Source organism: Ursus americanus, chromosome 10, assembly GCF_024610735.1.
Source record: "Ursus americanus isolate L20-20 chromosome 10, mUrsAme1.1.p, whole genome shotgun sequence".
Classification (NCBI taxonomy): Eukaryota; Metazoa; Chordata; class Mammalia; order Carnivora; family Ursidae; genus Ursus; species Ursus americanus.
The window spans coordinates 76,272,848-76,298,545 of record NC_142136.1 but is presented as its reverse complement, the minus strand read 5'-3'; the positions used below and the strand labels follow the sequence as shown (position 1 = coordinate 76,298,545).

The following is a 25,698-nucleotide window of genomic DNA, read 5'->3' as shown; positions in this document are numbered from 1 at the left end:
TACTATGGCGTGACATCTGGGGGGCGGGGGGCAGGCTGCACCTTGGCCTGGAACCTTCCTACACCTTGGCCTACAGGTGGTCAGGGGCATTGGTGATGCTTGGCCAAGCAGACTTGCTTACGAGAGTGTTGGAGACCTTCTCTGGAAGGACTTGGGAGATTGTAAATGGTACCAGGTTCCCACCACCATCTTTTTGTCCCCTCAGTGAATAGATCTCTCTCCCTCCCTGGGTTAGATTTGAACCTGATCTGTGGAGGCTGCTGACTTTGATTACAGTCTGGAGAAAATGAGGAGATGGGTTAGATCTTGAGGAGAATCAACATTCCCTTAAAATGTATTAGCTTGAGAAGAGATTATTCAGAGCTTCAAGCAAGGTGAGGTGAGTCTCCTCAGACATATAGGAAGGCTGCTTCTCCTGGCAAGAAATAATCGGTGGGTTGAGAGGTTCAGAGCATTCACAGCCATCCAAGTGCACCCAATGCCCTCATTACAATGCATGGGATACCTCCCTTTTCCCATCAAGTCCCGCAAATTTATAGACCATCTAGCAAGGCTGTGGATTCAACGTGTGTTGTAATTCTGCAATCCACAGGTTTGACCTTTGGGCCTTTTGGGGGCAGTTTACTGGCCCTGTAGCCATAAAAAACAAGAGTTTCTTTTAGAGCAGTTATTGAAAATCTCTGGTTTCCTAACTGTGTCTTCAGTTGAAAACATAAGTCCTAAACATGAAGTTTGAAGTTTTATTTATTTATTTGAGAAAAAGAGAGAGAGAGAAAGGTTGGGTGGGGAGAGGTAGAGGGTAGAGGGAGAGAGAGAGAGTCTTAAGCAGACTCCCCCGAGCACAGAACCCGACTCCGGGCTCAATCCCATGACCTGAGCTGAAATCAAGAGTCAGTTGCTTAACCGACTGAGCCTCCCAGGCACCCCTGAAGTTTTCTTTTTATAAGCATTCCATGAAGCCACTCTGCAGTCCTTGCAAGCACCATTCTCATCATTGTGCTTCTCGCAGTAGCCACGGGCACTCAAACCATCACCTTCATTCCTGACACCTGTGTTTACTGACTGAAATACCCCCTGCAGGTGCAGAGCACCCGTGACCGATGAAATGAGGCTGTCACTGCCTTCCAACTCACCTAGCTTGGACAATGAATCCCAGATACCCACCTTTGAGGGTCATTTCCTGGAGCTACCTCTGGCACCAAATACTTCATCAGCCAGTGTTCTATCGAAAAACGGAACTATTTCAGATATTTTTTGAAAGAGTTATTTATTTATTTGAGAGAGAGAGAGAGAGTGCACACAAGCATACAAGAGCGGGTGGGGGAGGGGCAGGAGAGGCAGAGGGAGAGAATCTCAAGCAGACCCCCCACCGAGCATGGAGTCCAATGCGGAGTTCCCTCACACAGCCCTGAGATCACGACCTGAGCGGAAATCAAGAGTCAGGTGCTTAACCGAATGAGCCACCCAGGCGCCCCCATTCCAGACATTTTAAGCAGAAAGGGATTTAATTTATGGAATCAGATACTAAAAAAACTGATGGAAGTTCTAAAAGGGAAAAAGTCAAGGGAAACAGACATTCGTTTCCAGATTCATCATGCCAGCTGTGGGGCAGAGACTTGGGAATCTGTCACTATTTGTTCCTGATTAGGAAACTCCACCGAAGGTGAGGCTGGACACCTAGCAGCAGGAGGGGACCTTGCAAAGGAGCCTGGTAGCTATGCAGCACCTTGGCTGTTCCATGGTCCACACATCAGCCCACTGCTTCTGGGTCCCTTTGCCTTTCAAATAATGCATGTGTGCCTGTTGTGGGGAGAATGTAAATCCTAGAACCCAGAAGGCCAGGGTTTCTGGGAAATACAGTTCCCAGGCTTCCATGGAAGGCGGTGGCAATAAACTGAGTTAAAGATAAAAAGAGGGAGAGAAAGCCTCAGAACTCACTGACCATGTGTCCATCCAGGTCCCAAGAGCACTCTGCTTACCCAGAGTGGGCACAGGCTCTGTCCAGAGTGGCAGCTTGTGTTGTCAGAAGCAGGTGGGGACAGTCCACCCACTGGAGGCATCCTAGGCTGGCCCAGCCTCCCCCTAAGCCCCAGGGCATGTGTCTGAGTACAAAACAGGAAGTTCCCTTTGTCCTGAAGAATGATAAGTAGTCCACTGTAGCGTTCCAATTGCTACCCAATCACACCCAACCCACATCCTCAGTAGAAATGATAAATTTACAGCTCCTTACCTTTATACCTTAGCAGAGAATAAAATTATGCTGAATTATAAAGCAGATGGATATTAAAATTCTAAAGATGATGGATATGAAGACAAATATATCATTATAAATACTCAAGACTTAACCATTTTTTCTTTTAAGCACAGGCAAAAATTTAAGTCTGTAAAGAACAACAACAACAAAAACAGAGGCAAGTTATCTTGTCCACCAAAGTAGATGGAGCAAAGATTGTATCTGGGACTATGTCTTAAAAGTTCTTTGAATTTAGAACTGTATACATAACGAAGAGGATCTGAGATGCTGGTGGCCTTGCACAGAAATTCCCCAGGCTCTTGAACTTCAGAGCTTGTGCTTTCCAAGTCTTCCAAGAAGCATGAAGCTTGAGTAGTGATTCCCAATCCTGGCTGCACATCGCAATCCCCTGGGGAGGTGCTAGAAGTACTGAGGCCCAGGACTTTCCCTGGAGATTGTGATTTCAGTGTGTGTGTGTGTGCTGGGCTTTTTGTTTTTTTTGTTTTGTTTTGTTTTAAGTCTCCAAAGTGATTCTAATGTGTAGCCAGGATTGGAAACTTCCGGTTTAGAGGTTTTAAAAATACCACCTACATGTCACATGCTTGTCACCACTGTTGCAATGATACGGAGTCTCAATTGTTTTCATGGTACTACTCCACCGTTAAAGCACGGCCAGGAACTTTCTGCTATTTCCGGTCCTACAACGGTATTGCCCTGGACGGATGCCAGTGAAAGTTGTCTTCACCTGGCCTGTCACCAACTCCCTGTTTGCCTCCTTTCGGAAGCCTGGGATTATGGCTGATCCTTGTTCCTAAAAGGCAGTGACTTGCCCTGGACAAACCCGCGTGTGCACACTCCTTCCTGTCTTCTCTCTTGGCCAGTCATTTTGAAATACCTTCTGCATACAAGACGAGCTTACCCCTTTGCTTTTTCTCTCTTTTCCTTGCTCAGAATTTAGGATTTTGAAAGAAAGTAAAATATATATTCTCAGGAACTTGAATTGGTTGCCAAGAATGTGAGTCACACCCGCCATGAGAAGGATTCTCAGCAGTGAAAATTTTCCTCCTTCATGGTGACTTCCTTTAACAGAAAACATTACCATTGCAATAGGTAAGCAAATGCTTCTATTTTGAATTTATGCCTCAATCCCGTGACATCTCATACTTTATAGTATGTCATAACATTTAGTCTTGGAATAAGACAATGTTATAACCATCAGTGTGATATTTGTGATGTGGGTATGAACAAGAACACCCAAAGCTGTTTTCTTTCTTGTTCAGAAGAAGGAATACGAAGTGGATAATTAACTCAGGTGGTCAGTGAGTAATGCCTGGCCTAGTGCAGTTGTTGTCAACGCTTAAAATGCCCCAGGAGTTCATTCGTGCAGACACCACATTTTTGGCAACCCTATGTTTGGAGCCTCTTTCTATATTCCCTCCATCACAGGCTACCAGGACCCATTAGAGGCACTGCCCTGGACACCAGTCTGGGGCTGCAGGTGGTGTGGAGGCGAGCCTGCTGGGCCCACTCTGGTGGCAGCAGCCATGGTCCTCCGCACTAGTTCTAGGAGATGGTCCTGCCTATTCTGCCCACCTGCTCGCCTCACTGAGCAGTTGCCCATTTTCCAAACCTGACTCATCAGGCTTCTTGGTGGTCCTGTGAGATTTCCAACTTCTTTTCAGTCAATTCCTTTTCTTCAGTTGGCTGGAGTCTTTTTTTTTTTAGTTGCATAAGACTCCCAACCACTATGGTTTCCCATTCCAATTAAAATAAATTCAAACTCTTGTGGTGGCCTCCAACAGGTGACTCGGCTCCTGCCTATCTCCTTGGCCTCGTCTGATTCCTTTCTCTGCTCTGTCCTCCCTGCTGCAGCCATCCTCGCTTCTTTTCGGTCTCAGCCCCATCCCAGAGCTCATCTGCCTGGAACCCCATTTTCCAGACCTTCATCTGGCTGCTCCCTTTGCCTCAATCAGTGGAACTTCAGAACACATTGCCCTATGTATTTCTCTGCGAAGGCGTGTGTGTGAGTGTGTGTGCGTGCTCGCGTGTGAATGTGTGGCGTCTCTGTTGGTATTCATTTATTTTCAGTCTTCTCTACCCTAGGGTCCCTGTTCACGAAAGCAGGGAAGTTGTCCTTCTTCACCACTGTGTGCTCAGCACCTAGGAGAGTGGTAAGCATGTCAAGCGGGGAGTGCTCAGTAAATAGCTGTTTACATAAGTGAATTGGTTTCCAGTGTCGCACTACTTTTATTTGATTTTCACAATAATTCTGTGAAGCAAATGCGTGTCCTAGTGTATCCACTGTTCAGGGAGGCCATGAGCCTTGCAACAATCAGCAACTAAAAGGGGGGACGACTGGGCTCCTATTTGTTTCGATTTCATTACTTTTTAATACCCTTATGGAAAACATCTGATATTCTTTACACCATACCATACTTTACAAACATCTTTAAAACCCAGTGAAAAGATATTACTCTTTCTTTCAAAATGCAAACTTCTTAGTAAAATACCTAAGCACCAAATCCACTCATCCCAATGTCTATAAAAACAATGCCAATTGTACAAGCCATATGTTTTGGGACCTGCCCGATCATTAGATTAAAATAACGACAGCAGATATGGAAAGAAGTAAAAGGATTTGAAAACGAAGGGCAGGACCAACATGGCTTGCTGATAGGTTGCACCCAGAAGATGAAAGAGAGGCATCCAGGCGATCCTAACTAGGGAGAGTTAGTATCTGTTCCTTGGCAGTAATTTGGGACTTTGGTCTGAATCATGACTTGGCAGACTCCTGGTGTTTGTTTGTTTGTTTTTTCATGACAGTAGATAAACTCTCAGCTCTGCCCTTGTGATCCTAATATTTGCAGTGTAGGAGAGATCTCATATCAAATGCTTAGTTGCAAAAACAGGTAAGTGGAGGCTTTATATTAAAGCAAAGAAATAGTTTTGCCTAATGACTTCAGATTTTAATGGTGGTGGTAGTATTGACTTCATTTTAAATTGAGTGTCATTTAATAAAATGCAGATACTGGCATTATGATTATATAGGAGAGAAAATAAATTCTGAGATACTTACAACATTTTAAAAATACATGTAAATCACAGCAAACATGCATGACTTTCTTACTGTACAACTCTTGTCTGAAAACCAAAAATGGAATTGTGACAAGTGCTAGCAGTTAAATTTCACAATTATTTAATGAAATTCGCAATATAAATTGTACTTCATGTAATATTTAGTAAAGAAATTTGATTCAGAACATATACTGGTGAATAACCTGAATGTTTATGATTTCTTACCCCTTATAAGATTGAAACTGCTTGGAAAGATATAAAATGAGCAGTTTCTGTTTCAGTACTTTTTAAATGCTTTATAAAAAATTTCAGAAATTTTCTGCCCTTGGGGCACCTGGCATGTGACTCTTGATCTCAGAATTGTCCATGGATTACCTAAGAATAGCTGCAACACTCAAGCAGGTGTGTTTTTATAGAGAAAATGACAATCCACATCAGTGAATTCCAGTTGCAAATTCTGGCCACCGTTCTTAAGTTTATAACTTTGTAATTCTTGGTTTGTCAGCCTACTGGGAAAAAGCACTCACTAGTTTGCCTGATCATGTGATTTTAAGGTATGATATTGAGTCTGCCTTTAGTGGACTTTGAGGCTCTGTATCAGGTTCTCCATGAGTGAAGAAGGCAGTTAGTGCCATGACTCCTTTAAGCTATTGGAGACTATTTAGGAACCAGTTAGTAAACTGTATAGGCTGAAACATTGAGATGTTTGCCTAGACATCTAACTAATTACCAGGATCTAGATCAGACATCAAGTAGAGCTTAGTTAACTTAGGGTGTTTGAAAGTAGAACAAAATAAAACTAAAAATTAGAGATTTACTTTTTTAAAATAATAATTACATTTTTTGTTAATCGATTTTCTTTTTTTCCAGGGAGTTGAAAACTCTTTATCTGAATGGAATAGCTATATTAATTTAAGAAACAATTAACGACCAAAAATATAATTTCCTACAAGTGGTCCTCACCAGTTTGCAGGCTGCTTTACCATTAGTGAAATTATCAGGGTAAGATCTGAGATGTTCCACATTAGAATGGTGAAAAATGGGAAATATATTGAGATATGAAAATTATCAAATATACACGATGATGGACATATAAATGAAAATAAAACTTCAAGGGAATAATGTAAATACTAACTTTTCACCCAATGATGAGATTCATGACTTTGAAAACCTCACTAAATATTTTTAGTAGACTTTATTTTTTAGAGCAGTTTTAGGTTCACTGCAAAATTGAGCAGAAAATACAGTTTCCATATTTCCCCATCCCCACCTACGCATAACCTCCTCCACGGTCAACACCTCCCACCAGAGTGGTACGTTTGTTACAACCGATGAAACTACATTGACATAACATTTTCACCCAAAGTTTATAGGTTACATGTGGGTTCACTCTTGGGTGTTGTACATTCTATGGGTTCAGACAAATTTATAATAGAATATATCCACCACTATAGCATCATACAAAATAGTCTCGTTGCCCTAAATATCTTCGTGATCTGCCTATTCATCACTTCCCCTCCCAACCCCTGCCAACCATTGACTTTTTTCTGTCTCCCTAGTCTTGCCTTTTCTAGAATGTCATATAGGTGACATCATATAATATGTAGCTTTTCCAGATTGGCTTCTTTCACTTTGTAATATGCATTTAAGTTTCCTCCATGGCTTTTCATGGCTTGATAGCTCTTTTTTTTTTTCACTGAATAATAGTTCATCATCTGGATTTACCCATTCATCTACTGAAGGATATCATGGTTGTTTCCAAGTTTTGGCGATTATGAATAAAACTGCTATAAACATCCATGAGTAGGTTTGTGTGTGGACATAAGTTCTCAACTCCTTTGATAAATACCTATGAGCATGATTGCTGGATCCTATGGAAAGAATATGTTTCATTTTGTAAGAAACTTCCAAACTGTCTTTCAAAGTGGCTGTACCATTTTGATTTCCCACCAGCAGGAATGAGAATTCTCGTTGCTCCACATCCTTGTCAGCATATGGTATTGTCAGTATTTTGGATTTATCTACATAATCAATTATGTCATCTATGAACTAAAACAGTTCTATTTCTTCCATCCCCATCTGCACTTCTATAACTTCCTTTTCTTGTCTTGTTGCGTTAGCTAGGACTTCCAGTATGAAATTGAGTAAGAGTGGTGAGAGGGGACAAGCTTGGCTTATTCCTGATCTTAGTAGAAAAGATTTTATTTTCTCACATTAAGTATAATATGAGCTGTAAGTTTTTTGTAGATGGTCTTTATCAAATTCAGAAGTTCCCCTCTAATCTAGCTTGCTAAAGGTCTTTAACCTGGTAAAGACACATGACCCAGCCAACAGCCAGCACCATCACCTACAGAGGAGGTGAGGTCCTCTTAGAGCATCTTACCCTCTTACCTCCAAGTCGAGTGATCAGATAACTACAGTTGCTTGAAGGAAGCCAGGTGAGACCCAAGAAACTGCCCAGCTGAGCGCAGCCCAAATAAAAGGGCTGATGTCTTAAGCTTCTTTGTTTTCAGCTGGTTGTTACATGGCACTAAAAAGATAACATACAGTGATCAATAAATATGAACTGATATTATTACCTTCTGAATCTAAAAGGTGAGAATATGATACTGAGATAGTTACCTAAGCACTTTACAATGTATTTAATCATGTAATACATTTTTAGTGTTCGATATATATAAAGGAGGGCCTTAAATTTTATTTATGCTATGATGGTATCAATACCACAAAGACATCTATTGAATGCATTTCCTAATGCCAAAGAACTAGTAAGTTATTGAAGATCCTTTTTCATGTACAACCTTGGAATCAGGGCAAGAAGAGCCACCCCAAGTCTCCCAAAAACACTACTCCTTCCAGATTTGATAGTTAAATACCTAAGCCAAATACCTTCCATAGCTCCTTTTTTTTTTTCCAGGTGAATAAACATGCTCTCAGTATTTTGCAGCAATCGAAGATTAGTACATATCTATTTGAATGTACATGATGAGTTGGCAAAAATTTATAATTAATCATGACAACAATGCTATTTTTTAATCGAAATTTTCATGGAATCAGCTATTCTTCAACAATAGAGGGAATTGACATGGAATTAGCCTCTTAATTTTCTCCCTTGCCTCCTCACAAAAGGAGGTGCAGTCTACGTGATGATGATTAAAATTTGTTGAGTGTTTAGTATACAGCAGACACTGTGCCAACTATTTTAGATGGATTTATTCCTCATAAGGGGCTGTTTGGTTTTTTATTATCCTAATTTATGGATCAGGAATCTTAACTGTCTCAGAACAGTTAAGTGATTCAAGATTAACCAGCTAGCAAGTGACGAAGCTAATTTAAATTTAAGATGTATCTAAATTCAAAGCCTAAGATTTTTCAACCATTAATTAAGGTTTTAGTTGCCCTCTACAACTTGCTTCTGGGGAATATGTTGTTGACACTGCAGACTCTTGAGGAAGAGGATGTCTGTTTAAAAACCATTATCAATCTAATCATTCAAATTAAAATAGGGGTTAAAGTGAGAGATATTTCAACGCTGAAAAGCCAATGGGCTCTTATTCTGTTCCAATGGCTTAAAAAGTACTGTAAATGAGATGATACTCAGAACAACCTGAGACGCTGGTTAAAAAGTGGATTCCTTCTCGTGTATTGAGTTTGGGAAGTTCTTTATAAATCTTGGATACCAGTCTTTTATCTGTAGTGTCATTTGCAAATATCTTCTCCCATTCCGTGGGCTGCCTCTTAGTTGTTTTGACTGTTTCCTTGGCTGTGCAGAAGCTTTTTATCTTGATGAAGTTCCACAATTTCATTTTATCTTTTTTTCTCTTGCCTTTGGAGATGTGTCATGAAAGAAGTTGCTGTGGCCAAGGTCAAAGAGGTTACAGCCTATGTTCTCCTCTATGATTTTGATGGATTTCTCTCTCACATCGAGGTTCTTTCATCCATTTGGAGTTTATCTTTGTGTGTGGTGCAAGAGAGTGGTCAAGTTTCATTCTTTTACATATAGCTGTCCAATTTTCCCAGCACCATTTATTGAAGAGACTGTCTTCTTTCCACTGGATGTTTTTTCCTGCTTTATCAAAGCTTAGTTGCCCAAACAGCTGAGGATCCCTTTCTGGGCTCTCTATTCTGTTCCATTGGTCTATGTGTCTGTTTTTGTGCCAGGACCATACTGTCTTGGCGATCACAGCTTTGTAGTATAGCTTGAAATTCGGCAACGTGATGTCCCCAGCTTTGTTTTTCCTTTTCAACATTTCCTTGGCGATTTGGGGCCTTTTCTGGTTCCACACAAATTTAAGGGCTGTTTGTTCCAGCTCTTTGAAAAATATCATTGGTATTTTGATCGGGATGGCATTGAAAGTGCAGATTGCTCTGGGTAGCATAGACATTTTAACAATGTTTATTCTTCTGATCCATGAGCATGGAATGTTTTTCCATCTTTTTGTGTCTTCTTCAATGTCTTTCAAGAGTGATCTGCAGTTTCTAGAATATAGATCCTTTACCTCTCTGGTTAAGTTAATTCCGAGATTTTGAGTGCTATTGTAAATGGAGTGGATTCCCTAATTTCTCTTTCTTCAGTCTCATTGTTCGTGTATAGAAATGCAACTGATTTCTGAGCATTGATTTTGTATCCTGCCACATTACTGAATTGTTTATAATTTCTAGTAATTTGGGGGTGTCTTTTGGGTTTTCCATATAGAGTATCATGTCATCTGTGAAGAGAGACAAATAATCAAATCAAAAAATGGGGAGAAGATATGAACAGACACTTTTCCAATGAAGACATACAAATGGCTAACAGACACATGAAAAAATGTTCAACATCATTAGCCATCAGGGAAATTCAAATCAAAACCACACTGAGATACCACCTTACACCAGTTAGAGTGGCAAAAATTAACAAGGCAAGAAACAACAAATGTTGGAGATAATGTGGAGAAAGGGGAACCCTCTTACACTGTTGGTGGGAATGCAAGTTGGTATAGCCACTCTGGAAAACAGTGTGGAGTTCCCTTAAAAAGTTAAAAATTGAGCTACCCTATGATCCAGCCATTGCACTACTGGGTATTTACCCCAAAGATACAGACGTAGTGAAGAGAAGGGCCATATGCACCCCAATGTTCATAGCAGCATTGTCCACAATAGCTAAATTGTGGAAGGAGCTGAGATGCCCTTCAACAGACAAATGGATAAAGAAGATGTGGTCTATATATACGATGGAATATTACTCAGCCATCAGAAAGGACAATTACCCGACATTTGCAGCAGCATGGATGGGACTGGAGGAGATTATGCTAAGTGAAATAAGTCAAGCAGAGAAAGACAGTTATCATGTGGTCTCATTCATTTATGAAATATAAGAAATAGCAGTGAGATCAGTAGAAGGAAGGGAAGAATGAAGGGGGGGTAAGCAGAAAGGGGAATGAACCATGAGAGACTATGGACTCTGGGAAACAAACTGAGGGCTTCAGAGGGGAGGGAGTGGGGGATTGGGAAAGTCCAGTGATGGGTATTAAGGAGGGCACGTATTGCATGGAGCACTGGGTGTTATACGCAAACAATGAATCATGGAACACTACATCAAAAACTAAGGATGTACTGTATGTTGACTAACACAACATAATAAAAAACTTTTAAAAAAGTGGATTCCTGGGGAGCCTGGGTGGCTCAGTAGTTAAGCATCTGCCTTCAGCTCAGGTCATGATCCCAGGGTCCTGGGATGGAGCCCCACATGGGGCTCCCTGCTCAGCGGGAAGCCTGTTTCTTTCTCTCCCACTCTCCCTGCTTGTGTTCCCTCTCTCGCTGCTTGTCTCTCTGTCAAATAAATAAATAAAATCTTTAAAAAAAAAAAAAAGGTGGATTCCTGGGGCACATGGTTGGCTCAGTCGGTGGAACACGCAACTCTTAATCTTGGGGTTGGGAGTTCGAGTCCCATGCTGGGTGTAGAGATCACTTAAAAAAACCTTTAATTTAAAAAAAAAGTGGATTCCCAAAACCCATACCTTAGAGCACATTTTAGTAGGAACGGCCTTTAAAAACACCACTTCTCTGGCTGTAGTGTGAGGAACAGCTGAAAGGGTAACACAAAGAGACCAGTTGGGAGCGTCAGGATTGGTTCATGGCAGCATTGCTTTCAGTGTTAGTGCCAAACAGGCATGTATGCTCCTTTGAAAAAAATACAGTTTTTAGGGTAACACAAAGCAATGTATCTTCTAAGTAGTAATTATATTGCCCTTAGGCTTAATTTTTCTAGGAATGGTTATGGAAATTCACATTTTTCTACTCTTGGTAATAAGCAGATGGTTTTACTGTGAGTATTTACAGACACTTCTTTCTGAAAAAAGAACCCATAAATATTGTGTTATAAATGCCATACACCTAGTCGCCCACAGATGCACCTGAAGGAATTTGAAAAGGTTTAATAACCCCCCACCAAAATATGCAAATTTACAACCCACGACTTTTGTAAAAGGAGTCATAAAATTCTATGAAAAATATATTCCACTTAATCTTTTCCAGAAACGCAATTTGTACACGTTCATGAATATGGTTTCTTGCTATCAGAAAGCTGTCCTTCTGAATCTCAGCAGAAAAAACCATGGACTTGTAGTGGCTAACTGAAGCATATTCTGTAAAACTTCACATTACATATTTCTGATTGTTTAATTAGGGCAATCTACTTTCCCCTGATGCAAAATGCCAGAACATGTTAAAGAGAGAGAAAAGCACAGGTGGAGAAAGTTTGATGACTTATTTTCACAGTTCACATACCGTAAATGTTCATTCATTTAAAAAATGGTTATTGTGGGGACACCTGGGTGGCTCAGTCAGTAAAGCATCTGCCTTCGGCTCAGGTCATGATCCCAGGGTCCTGGGATGGAGCACCGCATCAGGCTGCCTGCTCAGCGGGGAGCCTGCTTCTCCCTCTCCCTGCCCCCACGTGTGCTCTCTTTTGTTCTCTCTCTCCCTCAAATAAATAAATAAATTTAAAATATCTTTTAAAAAATAAAAAAAATAAAAAATGTTTATTGTGGTAAAATATATACAACATGAAATTTATCACTTTAACCACTTTTAAGTGAACAATTCAGTGGCATTAAGTATATTCACAATGTTGTGCAATCATCATTATTCAGTTCCAGAATTTTTTCATTGTCGCAAATAGAAACTCCATATCATTAAACAAAAATTCCCCATTCCTCTCTTCCCCCCAGGCCCAGGTAACCTCTATCCCACTTACTTTCTGTCTCTTTGAATTTGCTATTATAAGTGCTTCATATAAGTGGAATCATACAATGTTTGCTCTGTTGTATCTGGCTTATTTCACTTGGCATAATGTTTTCAAGGTCTATCCTTGTTGGCATGTATCAGTACTTCATTCTTTTTTAAGGCTGAATAATATTTCATTATATGTGTATCAATTCACTGGTTGAGAGACATTGGGGGTTTTCGCTTTTTGACTATTGTGACTAATGCTGTTACGAACATGAGTGTTCAAATACCTGTTGGAGTTCTTGCTTTCAATTCTTTGGGGCCTATACCTAGAAGTGTAATACTCATGTGTGTAAATTCTAAAGAGAAAAAGAAAGGATGCATATACTTAAATATTATGATTTGTGTTCACGGCTGGACCTAGAAGCCCAGACAGATGGACTGAGGGATGCTGAAGATCTTCCTTAAATACATGTGCAGTTCCACTGCCTCAAGGTGTTGGGACATTTCGTTTTCATGAAGGTTTGTCATTTGGAAAGGTCCAAAGGAGAGCTTATGTGTACGAAACGAAACCTCCCCAATAATAGCAATATCACATTGTGGGGTTCTTCATTTTCCCAGTTTCAATGTTGTCCCTTTAATTGATTGATTAGAGTGCCCTCGTGTGTCTGTATTTTTATGCTATGGAAGTTTTGAGAAAGATTCGGATATTAGAATCGTAGAGGGTGAGGATAGGGGAAATAGGTGGTGGGGAGTAAGGAGTGCACTTGTGATGAGCGCCAGGTAATGTATGGAAGTGTTGAATCACTATATTATATACCTGAAACTAATATTTCATTGTATGTTAACTGGAATTAAAATAAAAGCTTAAATTTAAAATAATTTAATTTAATTTAAAATAAAGAATCATAGAACTGGGGAGGAAATTTAAAAAACTGAATATTGACTACATGCAAAGACCCATCTCTAAGCAGTTAAAAAAGTCTTTTTTAACAAAGATCTAAATCATATACACAAGAGTATTTATAATATAAAGCTACAATGTAGCCAATGAAAAACCACACCATCTCTTTACTGAAGTAAAGAGTACTTACTAGTCCCTTAGAAGATCCCTGGATGCCCTTCATAAATTGCATTACCCCAGCTTATTCTCAGAGGTAACACCATTGCCATGCTTCTCTTTATATTTTTATCACTTAGTGTTTGTTTCCCTAAACGGTATTTGGGGGAAGGGGGAGATAAGGTTCTTATTTTTTAACTTTCCATAAATTGAATCCTATTGTATGTATTGTTCTGTGACTTGCTTTTTTAGTCTACCTTTTTTTTTTTTAATTTTATTTATTTATTTGACAGAGAGACAGCCAGCGAGAGAGGGAACACAGGCAGGGGGAGTGGGAGAGGAAGAAGTAGGCTCCCAGCAGAGGAGCCTGATGTGGGCCTCGATCCCAGGACTCTGGGATCATGCCCTGAGCCAAAGGCAGATGCTTAACGACTGAGCCACCCAGGCACCCCTTAGTCTACCTTTTAAAAAGCATATAGATTCATAGTTTCAGATCTTTATGGAATTTCATTTTATGAATATATTCTTGGTAGACATTCAGATTTTTTCTAGTTATTAAGAATAAATGTTTGAACATTGTTCAACATGTTCCTGGTGCTCACGTGTAACAGTTTCTCTGGGTGTACAAATATGAGTGGAATAGCTGGGTCCTAAGGTGTGCACACAGCCAGTCTCTCTAGGTAACACCAATATTTCCACGGTGGATAAGAATGGTCTATAGGAATTCCATTTTTTCCGTACCCTTGCCCATACTTGTTAGATCTATACATTTTGGCCAATCTGAGTGAAATGTTACCTTGTTGTGGTTTAAATGTGCATTTCTATGATTATTCATGTGATTGGACATCTTTTCATATGTTTATAAGTAATTTGTGCTTTCTCTTCTATGAAATGCCTATCATGACTTGTGCCCACTTTTCTATTGGACTGTTTGTATTTTTTTAATCAATTGATAGACATTCTTAGGGAGGGCATTTTTTTAAATAGCAAGATATAGCATTCATACAGAAGAGTATAAAACATAAACATACTGCTTAAAGAATGATTTAAAATAAAACTGTGTAACCACCACAGAGGTAAAAGAATGTTGCCAACACTCCAGAAACACCTCCTCTGTGCTCCCTCACTCTCATCATGGTCTTCTTTTCTCAGAGGTAATTACCAGTCTTACTTCTATGGTAATTACTTCATTACTTTTTTTAATAGTCTTATCACCTGGGAATGCATCCTGAACAGTATAGTTTAGTATTGCCTGCTTTTGAATGTTATAAAAATGGATTCACATATAAAATTCATGTTGTTTCACATAGTTGTAGCTTCATGTAGCTGTAATTTGTTCATTTTTGTTGCTGTATAGTATTCCATTGCTGTTTGGTACTTTTGTTTCCGTATGATACACCACAATTCACTGAACTCTTGTCCTTGTGTTGGATAATTAGGCTTGTTCCGAGGTTTTTGTTCTTACAAACAATACTGCTAAGAACATTCTTGTGATGTCTCTGGATACACTTGAGCAAGATCTTCTCTAAGGTATTTACCAAGCAGTGGGATTGTTAGATCTAAAGTATACATATCTTCAACTTTACTAAATAATCCTAAACTACTTTCCAAAGTGGGTATAACAGTTTACGCATTCACCACGAGTATTAGAAAATTCTCATTAGTCTACCAACAAATGTTGTCAGTTTCTAATTTTTGCTAAGCTAGTGAGTAGTTTGTTACAAACCAATCAATTAAAGCCAATCACTATGGTTTTAATGCATTCCCTGATTAGTAATGAGTTTGAGCACTTTATATGCTTATCGGTCATTTGGATTTCTTCATTTTAGATGCACTTATTTGATTATTTTACCCATTTTCGATTGGGATATCTTTCCTTTTCTTTATATATCCTGGACACTAGCTTTTGTCAATCACATGCATCATAGATATTTTTTCCCACTCTGTGGTTTATGTGTTTCTTTATGATGTATTTTGAAGGTCAGGTTTTGTGTTTTTGTTATTGTTTGGTTTTTTTTAATCTAGTCAAATTTATTAATCTTTTCTGGTTAGTGCTTTTTATATCACGTATTCCTTTTTTTTTTATCCTGGGATTTGCTTTTTATTTATTTATTTTTTCTTGGTGCTCCAATCCATTGATCATGAAGATCGTTTATGATGTTATATCCACAAAGTTCTAGTTTTGCTGTTCACATTTAGGTCTTTGCTCCACTGTGACGTGGTACGAGTCCAATTCACTTTTTCCCAGTACAGATCAGTAATTATTTCGTGAGCACTTACTGCAAGGCATTCTGTCTTCCCCTCAGCTTTGCAGAGCCTCTTCTGTCTTCACTCAGGGATCCACTTTGCTAATAAAGTCATGTTTTTGCTTCCTCACTTAACTCCTGTACCACTCTTAAGAGTGGTTAACTTATTCAGTACGTGGGAAAAAATGCCACAACAAGCTCATTTGGTCTGTGAACATTTCAGGCCATCATTTCTTAGGCCACCAAAGGCCCACCAAAGACAGCATCCCTCAGAAGCTCCGCCCCGCGGACGCCAACGCCCGCCTTTTTCTGGGGACGCAACACGCAGACGCGGCCGGCCCGGGCTCACGCGCCAGCACAGTAAAGTGCGCCTGCGCCAGCAAATGCCCCGCCCCTCACCCCCGGTCTTCTATAAAGCCTCGAGCTTCTCCTCGCGAGAGACTTCGTTCTCATGCTTGCTGCCGGGGTCGGAGGTCAGAGCGAGCGTCTTGCGGGCCGTAGGAGGAAGATGGCGGTGGAGTCGCGCGTTACCCAGGAAGAAATTAAGAAGGAACCGGAGAAACCGATCGATCGGGAGAAAGTATGGGGTCCGGAAGGAGGTGGAGGTGGGCCCAGCGGGGCGGAGAGCGCGCCATGTGTGCGAAAGGCGGCGGTATTTTCCTCCCCGGGCGGTTCGGAGGCCGCGGCGTCTCCCGAGGGGAAGCGAGCACCGGACTCGCAGCCGCTTTCTTTAACTTCTGCCCTTCCTTTTCCTCCTCTCGGTCTCAGACGTGCCCGCTGCTGCTGCGTGTTTTCACCACCAATAACGGTCGCCACCACCGAATGGACGAGTTTTCCCGCGGAAACGTACCGTCCAGCGAGCTGCAGATCTACACTTGGTGAGAGCGCAGGGGGGCGCGGGGGCGGGTCAGTCGGGAGTGGGGGTGTCACGCCTTAACATTAAGTAATTCCCTCTCCCAGTGTAGACATATCCTTCTTGGTTTTGCTTTCTCTCGGGGTCTTTGGGCCTAGGTCTCAGAAAGTTAGAGGTTTTAGCTGTTAGGTAAAAAGGGATTCGCCCATCTTGTAATACTGTTAGTTTTAACGTTCAAAGTTTTGGGTTGTGAAGAATTGACACACCCAGGATTGCTATCACTGTTGTGGCGGCTTGGTACAAAAATAATATATATATATAAATAAAATGCAGTAGGTGCCATTAAGGGGCTCATTGTCAAATAAATGGTACGAGAATAACGTAGTAAAGGGGAATCATGGGATATTTATCCTCAAGAGCATTTCTGTGTAATATTAAGCCTTGGGTGCTAAAATATTAAAAAATCAAAAAAACCAATTGATTTCTGACCTGGTGCTTAATGGAAAAGCTTTTGATGTGTGTTTCGTGAAGACTGTCCCTGAATGTTTATCTCTTAACGTGTATCTTGTATACCCCCAAGTCTGTATAGAGCCATTACATAGTGCAATTATATCTTTAGAGCTGCGTACATTTCCTTAGTTTGACATCACAATGGCTGTTTAGTAGCAGTGAAAGGTTAATAAGTTTTAAAAAAATGTCTTGTGGTAAAGATATATAAAATGTTACATTTGCTATTGTGATGTCTTAAGTCTGTGATTCAGTTGCATCAATTATATTCACATTGTGCAGCCATTACCTATTACCAAAACTTCCCCCCGCCCGCAAAAGTTCTGTACCCAATAAGCAATAACTCCCCATTCCTTTCTTCCCCCGATAGACTCTAATCTAGTTTATCTCTATATGAATTTGCCTATTCTAGATATTTGTGTCCACTCGTGTAGTGGACTCATTACAATATTTGTTGTGTCTGGCTTATTTCACTTAGTATAATATTTACAAGGTTCATCCATGTTGTAGCACGTAACACAACTTCATTCTTTTTTATGGCTGAATTTTCAATGTATCAATACACCACATTTTGTCTATCCACTTTTCTGTTGATAGGTACTTGAGTTTCCGTTTTTTGGCTTTGTGAATAACGCTGCTATGAACCTGGGTATACAAGTTATCTGTTTTGAATCCTTGGTTTCTGTTCTTTTGGGTGTATATCTAGAAGTGGGATTGCTAGATCGTATCGTTATTATATGTTTAACTTTTTGAGGAACTGCCAAACTGGTTTTCACAGTAGCTGCACCATTTTACAGTCCCAGAAAGGTGTGTAATTTTAAACTGTCAGCCCAGCATAATAGAACTCGATTCTTTAAAGATTGGGACCTTATTTGTCTTTTGTAGGTACTTGTTAAATTTATGTAGTATGATTTTAGTTCAGTATCATTCCAGGATAAAGTTCCAGGAAGGTCGATTTAACTTATGGGGAAGAACTGTTACTCGTGTATTGATGAAAACCTCTGTTTGGAGATTAAAATGTATACTTCTTCCAGCAGTAAAAGTTCCTATTTGCCAGGTGCTGTGCTTAGATTCTGAGGGTATGAAGTAAAAAAGGTACTGCAGTAAGCTCAGTCTAATGGAGAAAGCAGATGAATAAGTACTAATTAGGTAAGACTTTAGGGTGAAGATGGCAGAGTGAGATTGTTCCAGAGATCCTCTACTCCTAATCCAGAAAAAAAATTGCAGAAAAATTCTGCCCTAAATTGTCCTATCCCTAAACTACAACCAAATAAGGAAAGACAACCTTATATTATACCTCAAAATGATGGCCAAAGACAAAGATTCTAAAAGACTGAGTGGTTGGTGTGACAGCACAGAGCCCTGCCCCCTTTTCCAGAAGTATTGAAGGAAGGTTAGTCAACAAATCTTGGGAATTTTCTGTTTGTAGAAGTAGACTGAGGGACTAAATAGGCAGCCCTAAGATAAGTCAGAAAAAGGAGTGAAGTCCAGAGGACCATAGCAGAAACAAGTTGAGGTTGCCAAAGTTTAGGGCACTGTGTGGAGTTGGGGAAACAAGCCAGACACCACAGGAGTGGTCAGTCTCCTGTGCTTGGGTGGTCATTAAACAGGTTATTGAAAGAGAAGTACCTAGGTAGCTGTATCAGGGTTCAGCTAAAAAAACGGAACCAGTAGATCTATATGAAGAGATTTATTGCAGAGAATTGGCTTACATAATTCTGAGGGCTGCCTAGACACCTTTAAGTCCCTAGTCTATGGGGCGAGCTCTAAGGAAGGGCCAGGCTGGAATTCTTAAGCAAGAGCTAAGACTGCCCACAGCAGCCTGAATTTCTTCTTCAGGGAAGCCTCTGCTCCGCTTGTAAGGCCTTTTCAACTAATTGAATCAGGCCTACTCAAATGGATTGTATGAGGCTTTCTCAGATTATCTGGGATAATTTAAAGTTAACGGGTTATAGACTTTGACTACATACACAAAGTACCTTCTGGTAACACCTTCGTTAGTATGATTGAATAACTGAGTTTGTATCTTTGCCAAACTGACACACAAAACAGCCTCACAGTCATACAGCAAAGACTTCAGCCACAAGACAGCTCTTGTGTTCCTCATCCATGTACTCAAGTTTTGGACTAGTGGTCAGAATGTAACACTTGGCATTCCCAACTGTTGGTCTAGGGAGATGGTCCTCAGGTTGGAAGCTTGTAGGAGATTCATTGTCAGAACTGATAATAGATGTAAACCAAATTCAGTAAGTTTGTTAGGAACAAGATGACAATATGGAAAGTGTTTTTAGAAAGGAAGAGAGAACCCTGTCTTGTACACATCGTAAGTATGTAAGGTGTACCAGGGAATAACTGATACAGAATAATTAACATCAGGAGATCAGATTAAAAAAAATCAGTGTTGCCTCAGACTTCATGGGGACAGAGTTAAAACAGCCAGGGAAGTGTTGCAGAATAGAATAGGACTCTGACAGAGTAAATAAAAAGTTACAAAATTAGGAGGTGATAAGGGTAACCGAATCTTTATTTGAAATTTTATAATTCCTTCAATCTTGTTTTTTCTTCTGTTAAACTCAAGTAAACGTGAGTTTTATTAAAAATACATATAATATGAAGCATGAATTACAGTTTTGTGTTATAACCTCAGTATGTATAATATGCTTGATAATCTTAAGATTTTTTTTCTGTAGCATCATGTATACAGTAAAAAAAAGATGCCTACAATGATGTTAACATCACTGGTTATTTCTGGTTGTTGAGATTTGAGATGTAATTTATTACATTTTTGCATATGGCTTTTACCCCTCTTTAAATAACATGAACATGTGTCAAGTGGAGAAAGGCAGTCATGTACAGCTTCTCACCCCTTCCTTGCATGGCCACATAAGAGTGACCTGGGGCTAGAAGGGTGTTTTTGGTTTGGTTTGGTTTTTTTTTTTGCAAAGAGATAAAGAGCCCTTGCAGCCTGTGCTGGGCCAGTGTGTTTGGGAGTATCTTTCCCTGTTCTGGGTTTGATGTGTTCTTTGTTCTGCCCGTGTGCCACTGTATGGCACCTGACCTGCAGTGTCTGTTCTCAGGGGTCTTTTACCTGCAGCACAAGAAGGGTGCATGCAGACTATCTGGGCATCAGCTATAGGGTGGCACCTGCTGGCTGTGGGGGACCCACACTCTTAGGAAGCAGGTCTTGTGCTCTTTTCTCAGTGCTAGTAAAGCATTGTTCCCTTTGAGTTGTGTCTGTCTTGGCAACCCCAGCACCTGCAAACTAATGCAGTAGGTTGATATCCTGGGATTGCTGCTTCTGGTGGAAAAGCATTGTGCTCTTTGCTATTTTCCCGGTGCTTGGTCTCCTACCCTGGTGGTGGGAACAGGAGTCGCTTGTGTGACAAAAGTTTTATACAGAAACTTTTAAAAACTGAGATGGAGATGAGTCAAAGGCAGTTAAATGAGGTAGAAATCAGTAATGGTGGGGAATAGAGAAAACAATATGATCTATATTTAGGAGATAGAAACAACAGATGGAGATGGGAAGAACTTAACAGTGCTTTCAGGTTTATGGCCTGAGCAATGAAGTGGGTGACGGTAGGGTATTTTTTGTTAAATTTTTTAAGTAGGCTTCACACCCAGTGTGGAGCCCAATGCAGGGCTTGAACTCAAGACCCTGAGATCAAGAGTCAGATGCTCAACTGACTGAGGCACCCAGACGCCACAGTGATGGCAGTTTTGGTCGTACTAGGAGAGACCTAGGGCATGTTTTGGGGGGAATGCTCTTCAAGAGTATCTGGTGTCCCTTGTTTTAATTTTATAGCCCCCTGTAGGCAAAGTTGTTTCAGTTCCTCATCATCCATTTCATTCTTCCTGTTGTCATGAAAGAAAAGTATAAGAATTTATACTATTCTAGTTTGTTTCTGTTTCCAAGATGCTGAAATTCGAAAGATTTTTCCAGATTGTGCCATAGTAACTCAAAGGACTGTTTCAAGTTCTGAGTTCACATAAATATTTGCAGGGCAAGAATATGTATTGTGAAAAGAACCTATGCTTAGTCCTAAAGAAAATTTCGTGTTTCATTGGTTTTATGGCTGTATCTACTGTAAAACTCTTAAGATTCCACCTTAGAAAGAAAAAAATACTACATCTTTATGAAAACGCTTTCCTATCATTGATTCTAAGATGCATTCCAACTTTAGACATGATGAAATGTGGAAAAGTACATGCTTTAGAAATAAGGAAGTACAATTATTTTAATTGTTTTGATTAATTTGGGCTAGTTACTCTTAAAGAAGTAAATCACTAGGCCAATAAGATGTTACATAGCAACAAAAGAGAGCAGATGTAATCCCTGAAGTCCCCCCCCCTTTTTTTTTGGATTGGTGTATTTCTTTTTTCTTTTTATTTTTTTAAATTATTGGCATATAATGTATTATTTGTTTCAGGGGTACAGGTCTGTGATTCATCAGTCTTCTACAACACACAGCACTCACCACAGTACATACCCTGCCCAATCACCCAGCTACTCCATCCCCCAACCCCCCTCCCCTCCAGCAACCCTCACTTTGTTTCCTAATATTAAGAGTCTCTTATAGTTTGTCTCCCTCTCTGGTTTCATCTTGTTTCATTTTTTCCTCTCTTCCCCTATGATCCTCTGCCTTGTTTCTTAAATTCTGCATAGCAGTGAGATCATACGATAATTGTCTTTCTCTGATTGACTTATTTCACTTAGCATAATACCCTCTAGGCCATCCACGTTGTTGCAGATGGCAAGATTTCGCCTTTTTGATGGCTGCATAATATTCCATTGTGTATGTATACGACATCTTTATCCGTTCATCTGTCAGTGGACACCTGGGCTCTTTCCATAGTTTGGCTATTGTGGACATTGCTGCTGTAAACTTTGGGTGCAGGTGCCCCTTCAGATCACTACATCTGTATCTTTGGGGTAATACCCAGTAGTGCAATTGCTGGGTCATAGAGTAGCTCTGTTTTTAACTTTCAAGCTCCATACTGTTTTCCAGAGTCTCTGCACCAGCTTGCATTCCCATCCCTGAAGTCCCTTTTAGCACTAATAATAGCCTGACTTTAATTCATCAACATTTCAATCATTCAGGCTGGTAACGGGAGTTTATGGGGGCAAATAGGATTATTAGCTGCTTTAAAATCAAATATGGGGTGCCTGGCTGGCTCAGGTAGAGCATGCGACTGGACCTTAGTGTTGGGAGTATGAGCCGCATGTTGTGTGTTGGATTACTTTAAAATAAACTCTATAAATAAATAAATAAAATAATAAAATAATGATATAAAATAAAATAACTCAAGTATTAAGACCTTGACAGCCACAGTCATTAACAGGTCACAATTCAGATACACATAATTAACCCATTATATGTCAGTATTCTTGTTATATTATCGCTATACTGTTGATTAATCAAATGTAATGTTTTCTTTTAAAAAAATTCAGGATGGATGCAACTTTGAAAGAACTGACTAGTTTAGTAAAAGAAGTCTACCCAGAAGCTAGAAAAAAGGGCACACACTTCAATTTTGCAATTGTTTTTACAGATCCTAAAAGGCCTGGCTATCGGTAGGTAACTTTTAATTTTTAATTCCTATAATCTCTTTGGTTTTTGTATGTTTTAATTAATAGGGATAACCCCTTTTAATGAACCTCTTTGGTGGGAGGGAATATAAATTTCATTAGTATCTGGTTTAGCTTAATGTAATTAATTTTTAACTGTGCCGTAAGTTAATGGAGCAAATCCAGTCCCATGTTTACTTTCAGTGCATATTTAGTTTCATTGACTTGTGATCCGTTAACAGTTGGGTTTCCTTTTCTGCAGAGTAAAGGAGATTGGCAGCACCATGTCTGGGAGGAAGGGGACTGATGACTCCATGACCCTGCAGTCGCAGAAGTTCCAAATAGGAGACTATCTGGACATAGCAATCACACCTCCAAATCGGGCACCACCTACTTCAGGGCGCATGAGACCATATTAAATTTTATTTACTATTTCTTGACTTATTTTTCATTCAGTTATGTAAAATAAATTCTTTTTCCTCCCCTCATCATTGCCGTTAAGCCTTTAAAGTCTAAACAAATTGTAACGCGTCTATTTAGGAATTTGATTTGGCTGTGCTATGGTATGGATATTAATAGAAGGTCCGTATGTTTCTGGTCATTCCGTAAAATATGAAGAAAAGTGCTCTTAGCATCCTTTGTAAAACTGTATTGTTAAATATATGTGTGCAATCAACTGGAGTGTGAAAATTCATGAAGGCATGGGAACAGGGTTTAATGTAGTATTTGGGGTTTATGCTGAATAGTGGAGGATGGTGTATTTAAGCCAAAATGGGGCAGAGTGAGAAAGCCCTGGGGTTAAATAGAGGGCGAGTTTGTGGCCTGGACTGTTGCCTGCAGTTAGAACAAGGATGAGGTGGCATTTGGGAATAGCATGAGCTGAGGCAAGTTGAAGAAGCCATGTGTGCTGAGGAGATGGGCCTGCCTAAAGCAAGTTACCACGATGTAAAAAGTTAGAATGGGTGCCACGGTGAGGGCTTTTTATGTTCGAAAAATGGGGAGAATAGGGCATTTTGAAGTGTAGAGGAAACAAGGGTTAGCACTTAGGGTAAAGGTGGAAAGGTTTACCTTGAAAGTCTGAAAATGGAAGGACGAAAGAGGAATTTTAAGACCCAGGAGCAGAGCCAGGGTTGAGGTGAAGTTGAGGAAACAGAGGCTGTTGGCACACAGTGTTACCAGTGCCGGGGACTGGCTCGTGTCTGAGTATCTGGAGAGTCATAAGCGTCGTGGTTAAGACCAGCTGGGCTAAACAGTTTTGCACCAGGAGCTCTGCAGTCTTGGGCAAGTTACTTGAATCTGTTCGTTTTTATTTGTAAAATAGGACAGCCCATGGGATTGTGGTGATTAAGTATTTCCAGAGGCCTGACCTATAAGAAACAGTAAATACTAGCTATTAGTCATAAAGCAGTCAAAGCTGGAGCCATATCTTCTGTGGCTCCATTACATTCCCAATTTGAAGTTTCTAGAGCGTGGCCAGTGTGTAGTGAGCCTAAATTACCATAGTCTGGTACAGTAGGAAATGGAAAATGTATTTCAAAATGAAAAACTAGATGCTAGCAGTGATTCAGTCAGATTACAGTCCTTTTATCTTGTACATACAGAAGCAGCCTTTTAAATGAAATGGTTCTGTGGAATTGGTGTCCCTGTTGCAAAGCCCATCACCGGGCAGCAGAGACCAGCCCAGAACCTAGACCTAGTGCCTCTTCTCTGAAGTTTACCCCAAACCCTTAAATTTTTTTTATTTCGGACTAGATAGACTTGAGTTCTGCCAGTCATAAAAGTAATTTAAACCTTTTTTTTTTTTTTTTTTTTTTTTGGAGAAGAGGAGCCATGGTTACCTTCCTATTTGTGGGGAAGAAACTGATTTACTATGCGGAGAAGGCGGCAGGAACTAAATACAGGACCTTCGTAAGCCAGTTTTTCATATGGCGTGAACTACGATGAGGGCTCTCCTGTAGTTCCAGGTTATTCTCCCAGTAGTTTTAAAGCTACTGGTTGGTTCCAGGTTGCTTGGTTCCAACATGGCATTTTTCCTTTAAAGATTTTAGTCTTCTACCAAAAGTACAGTTAAAGACTACCTGATGGATTTATTACTGACTATAATGCTAAGAATCAGACGACTTGTACTTAGTCCTTATTTACCTCTGGCTTTGGTAAGTATGGCTTATGGGTAAGTAACTGAGCTGTTTCCTCAAATATAAAATAGAAATAAATGATCACCATGACAGTGCCGTGCTCAGTGCTTAGTATCCTGACTGCCTCACTTGCTCCTAAGAATTTCTGGAGTTGACATTTTCCCTTTGGAATATGTATTCTAGCTCCTGAGTTGCCTATAATTTCCCTGTCTTTTGAGTTTCCTCACCGTGTACGTGAACTTGGTATTTTGAGTTATTTACCAGATTTTCAACAGGGAGTCTCAGTTACGTTTATGTTCAGATTTTACAAAACGTGACTGGGACCATTACACCCACAGTAATCACTGGCTCAGGTGATGTTTGAGATAACGGTGGTGTGTGCATGTGTGCGCAAGCGTGGGTATGCATGTGAGGGGGAGAGAGCTATTACACTGTTAGCTTAGGTTTAAAATTCTAAAACTTAAACTGTTATTCTTCAATAAAGACCTGAACTCAGCCTGCCTCTTTCTATTCAATCAAGTTCCAGACTTCAGTACTTCTTAGACTCTGAGAAAGCCACACCCTAAAACAGCTTATCAGAATTACAATAGTGCCGGGCTGTGCTGGCCGGGAGAACTTGACTGTGTATCTCCTCATTGAACCTTCCCAACCGAGCTGCAGAGACTCTTTCCCATTTAGAGTTGATGTTGAAGCTTACTTTAACTAACGGGTCGCAAGTGGGTCACATGAACCTAGGGACCAAACATGTTGAAATATACATTTCCAAAAATAGTGTTCTTTCAGGTTTACTTTATCCTCAACTCTGCATCTT

At 40.1% G+C, this 25,698-nt stretch overlaps 1 protein-coding gene across 1 annotated transcript; it reads left to right on the top strand.

The window, feature by feature from the left end:
• The first annotated feature begins 16,244 nt into the window (after positions 1-16,244).
• Positions 16,245-23,428, top strand: SAP18 (Sin3A associated protein 18). The gene is made up of 4 exons (XM_045797116.2): positions 16,245-16,403; positions 16,592-16,701; positions 22,636-22,758; positions 23,015-23,428. Exons 1-4 carry the CDS (start codon positions 16,275-16,277, stop codon positions 23,169-23,171), a joined length of 519 nt encoding a protein of 172 aa, XP_045653072.1. The 5' UTR covers positions 16,245-16,274; the 3' UTR covers positions 23,172-23,428.
• Positions 23,429-25,698: the final 2,270 nt, after the last annotated feature.

What these genes read in the sequence shown, in the direction of transcription:
- SAP18 (XM_045797116.2), top strand. Translation starts at nt 16,275, where the DNA reads ATGCTTGCTGCCGGGGTCGGAGGTCAGAGCGAGCGTCTTGCGGGCCGT. An exon ending in AACCGATCGATCGGGAGAAA is followed by an intron (nt 16,404 to 16,591) that starts GTATGGGGTCCG and finishes TCTCGGTCTCAG; the next exon opens with ACGTGCCCGCTGCTGCTGCG. An exon ending in GAGCTGCAGATCTACACTTG is followed by an intron (nt 16,702 to 22,635) that starts GTGAGAGCGCAG and finishes AAAAAAATTCAG; the next exon opens with GATGGATGCAACTTTGAAAG.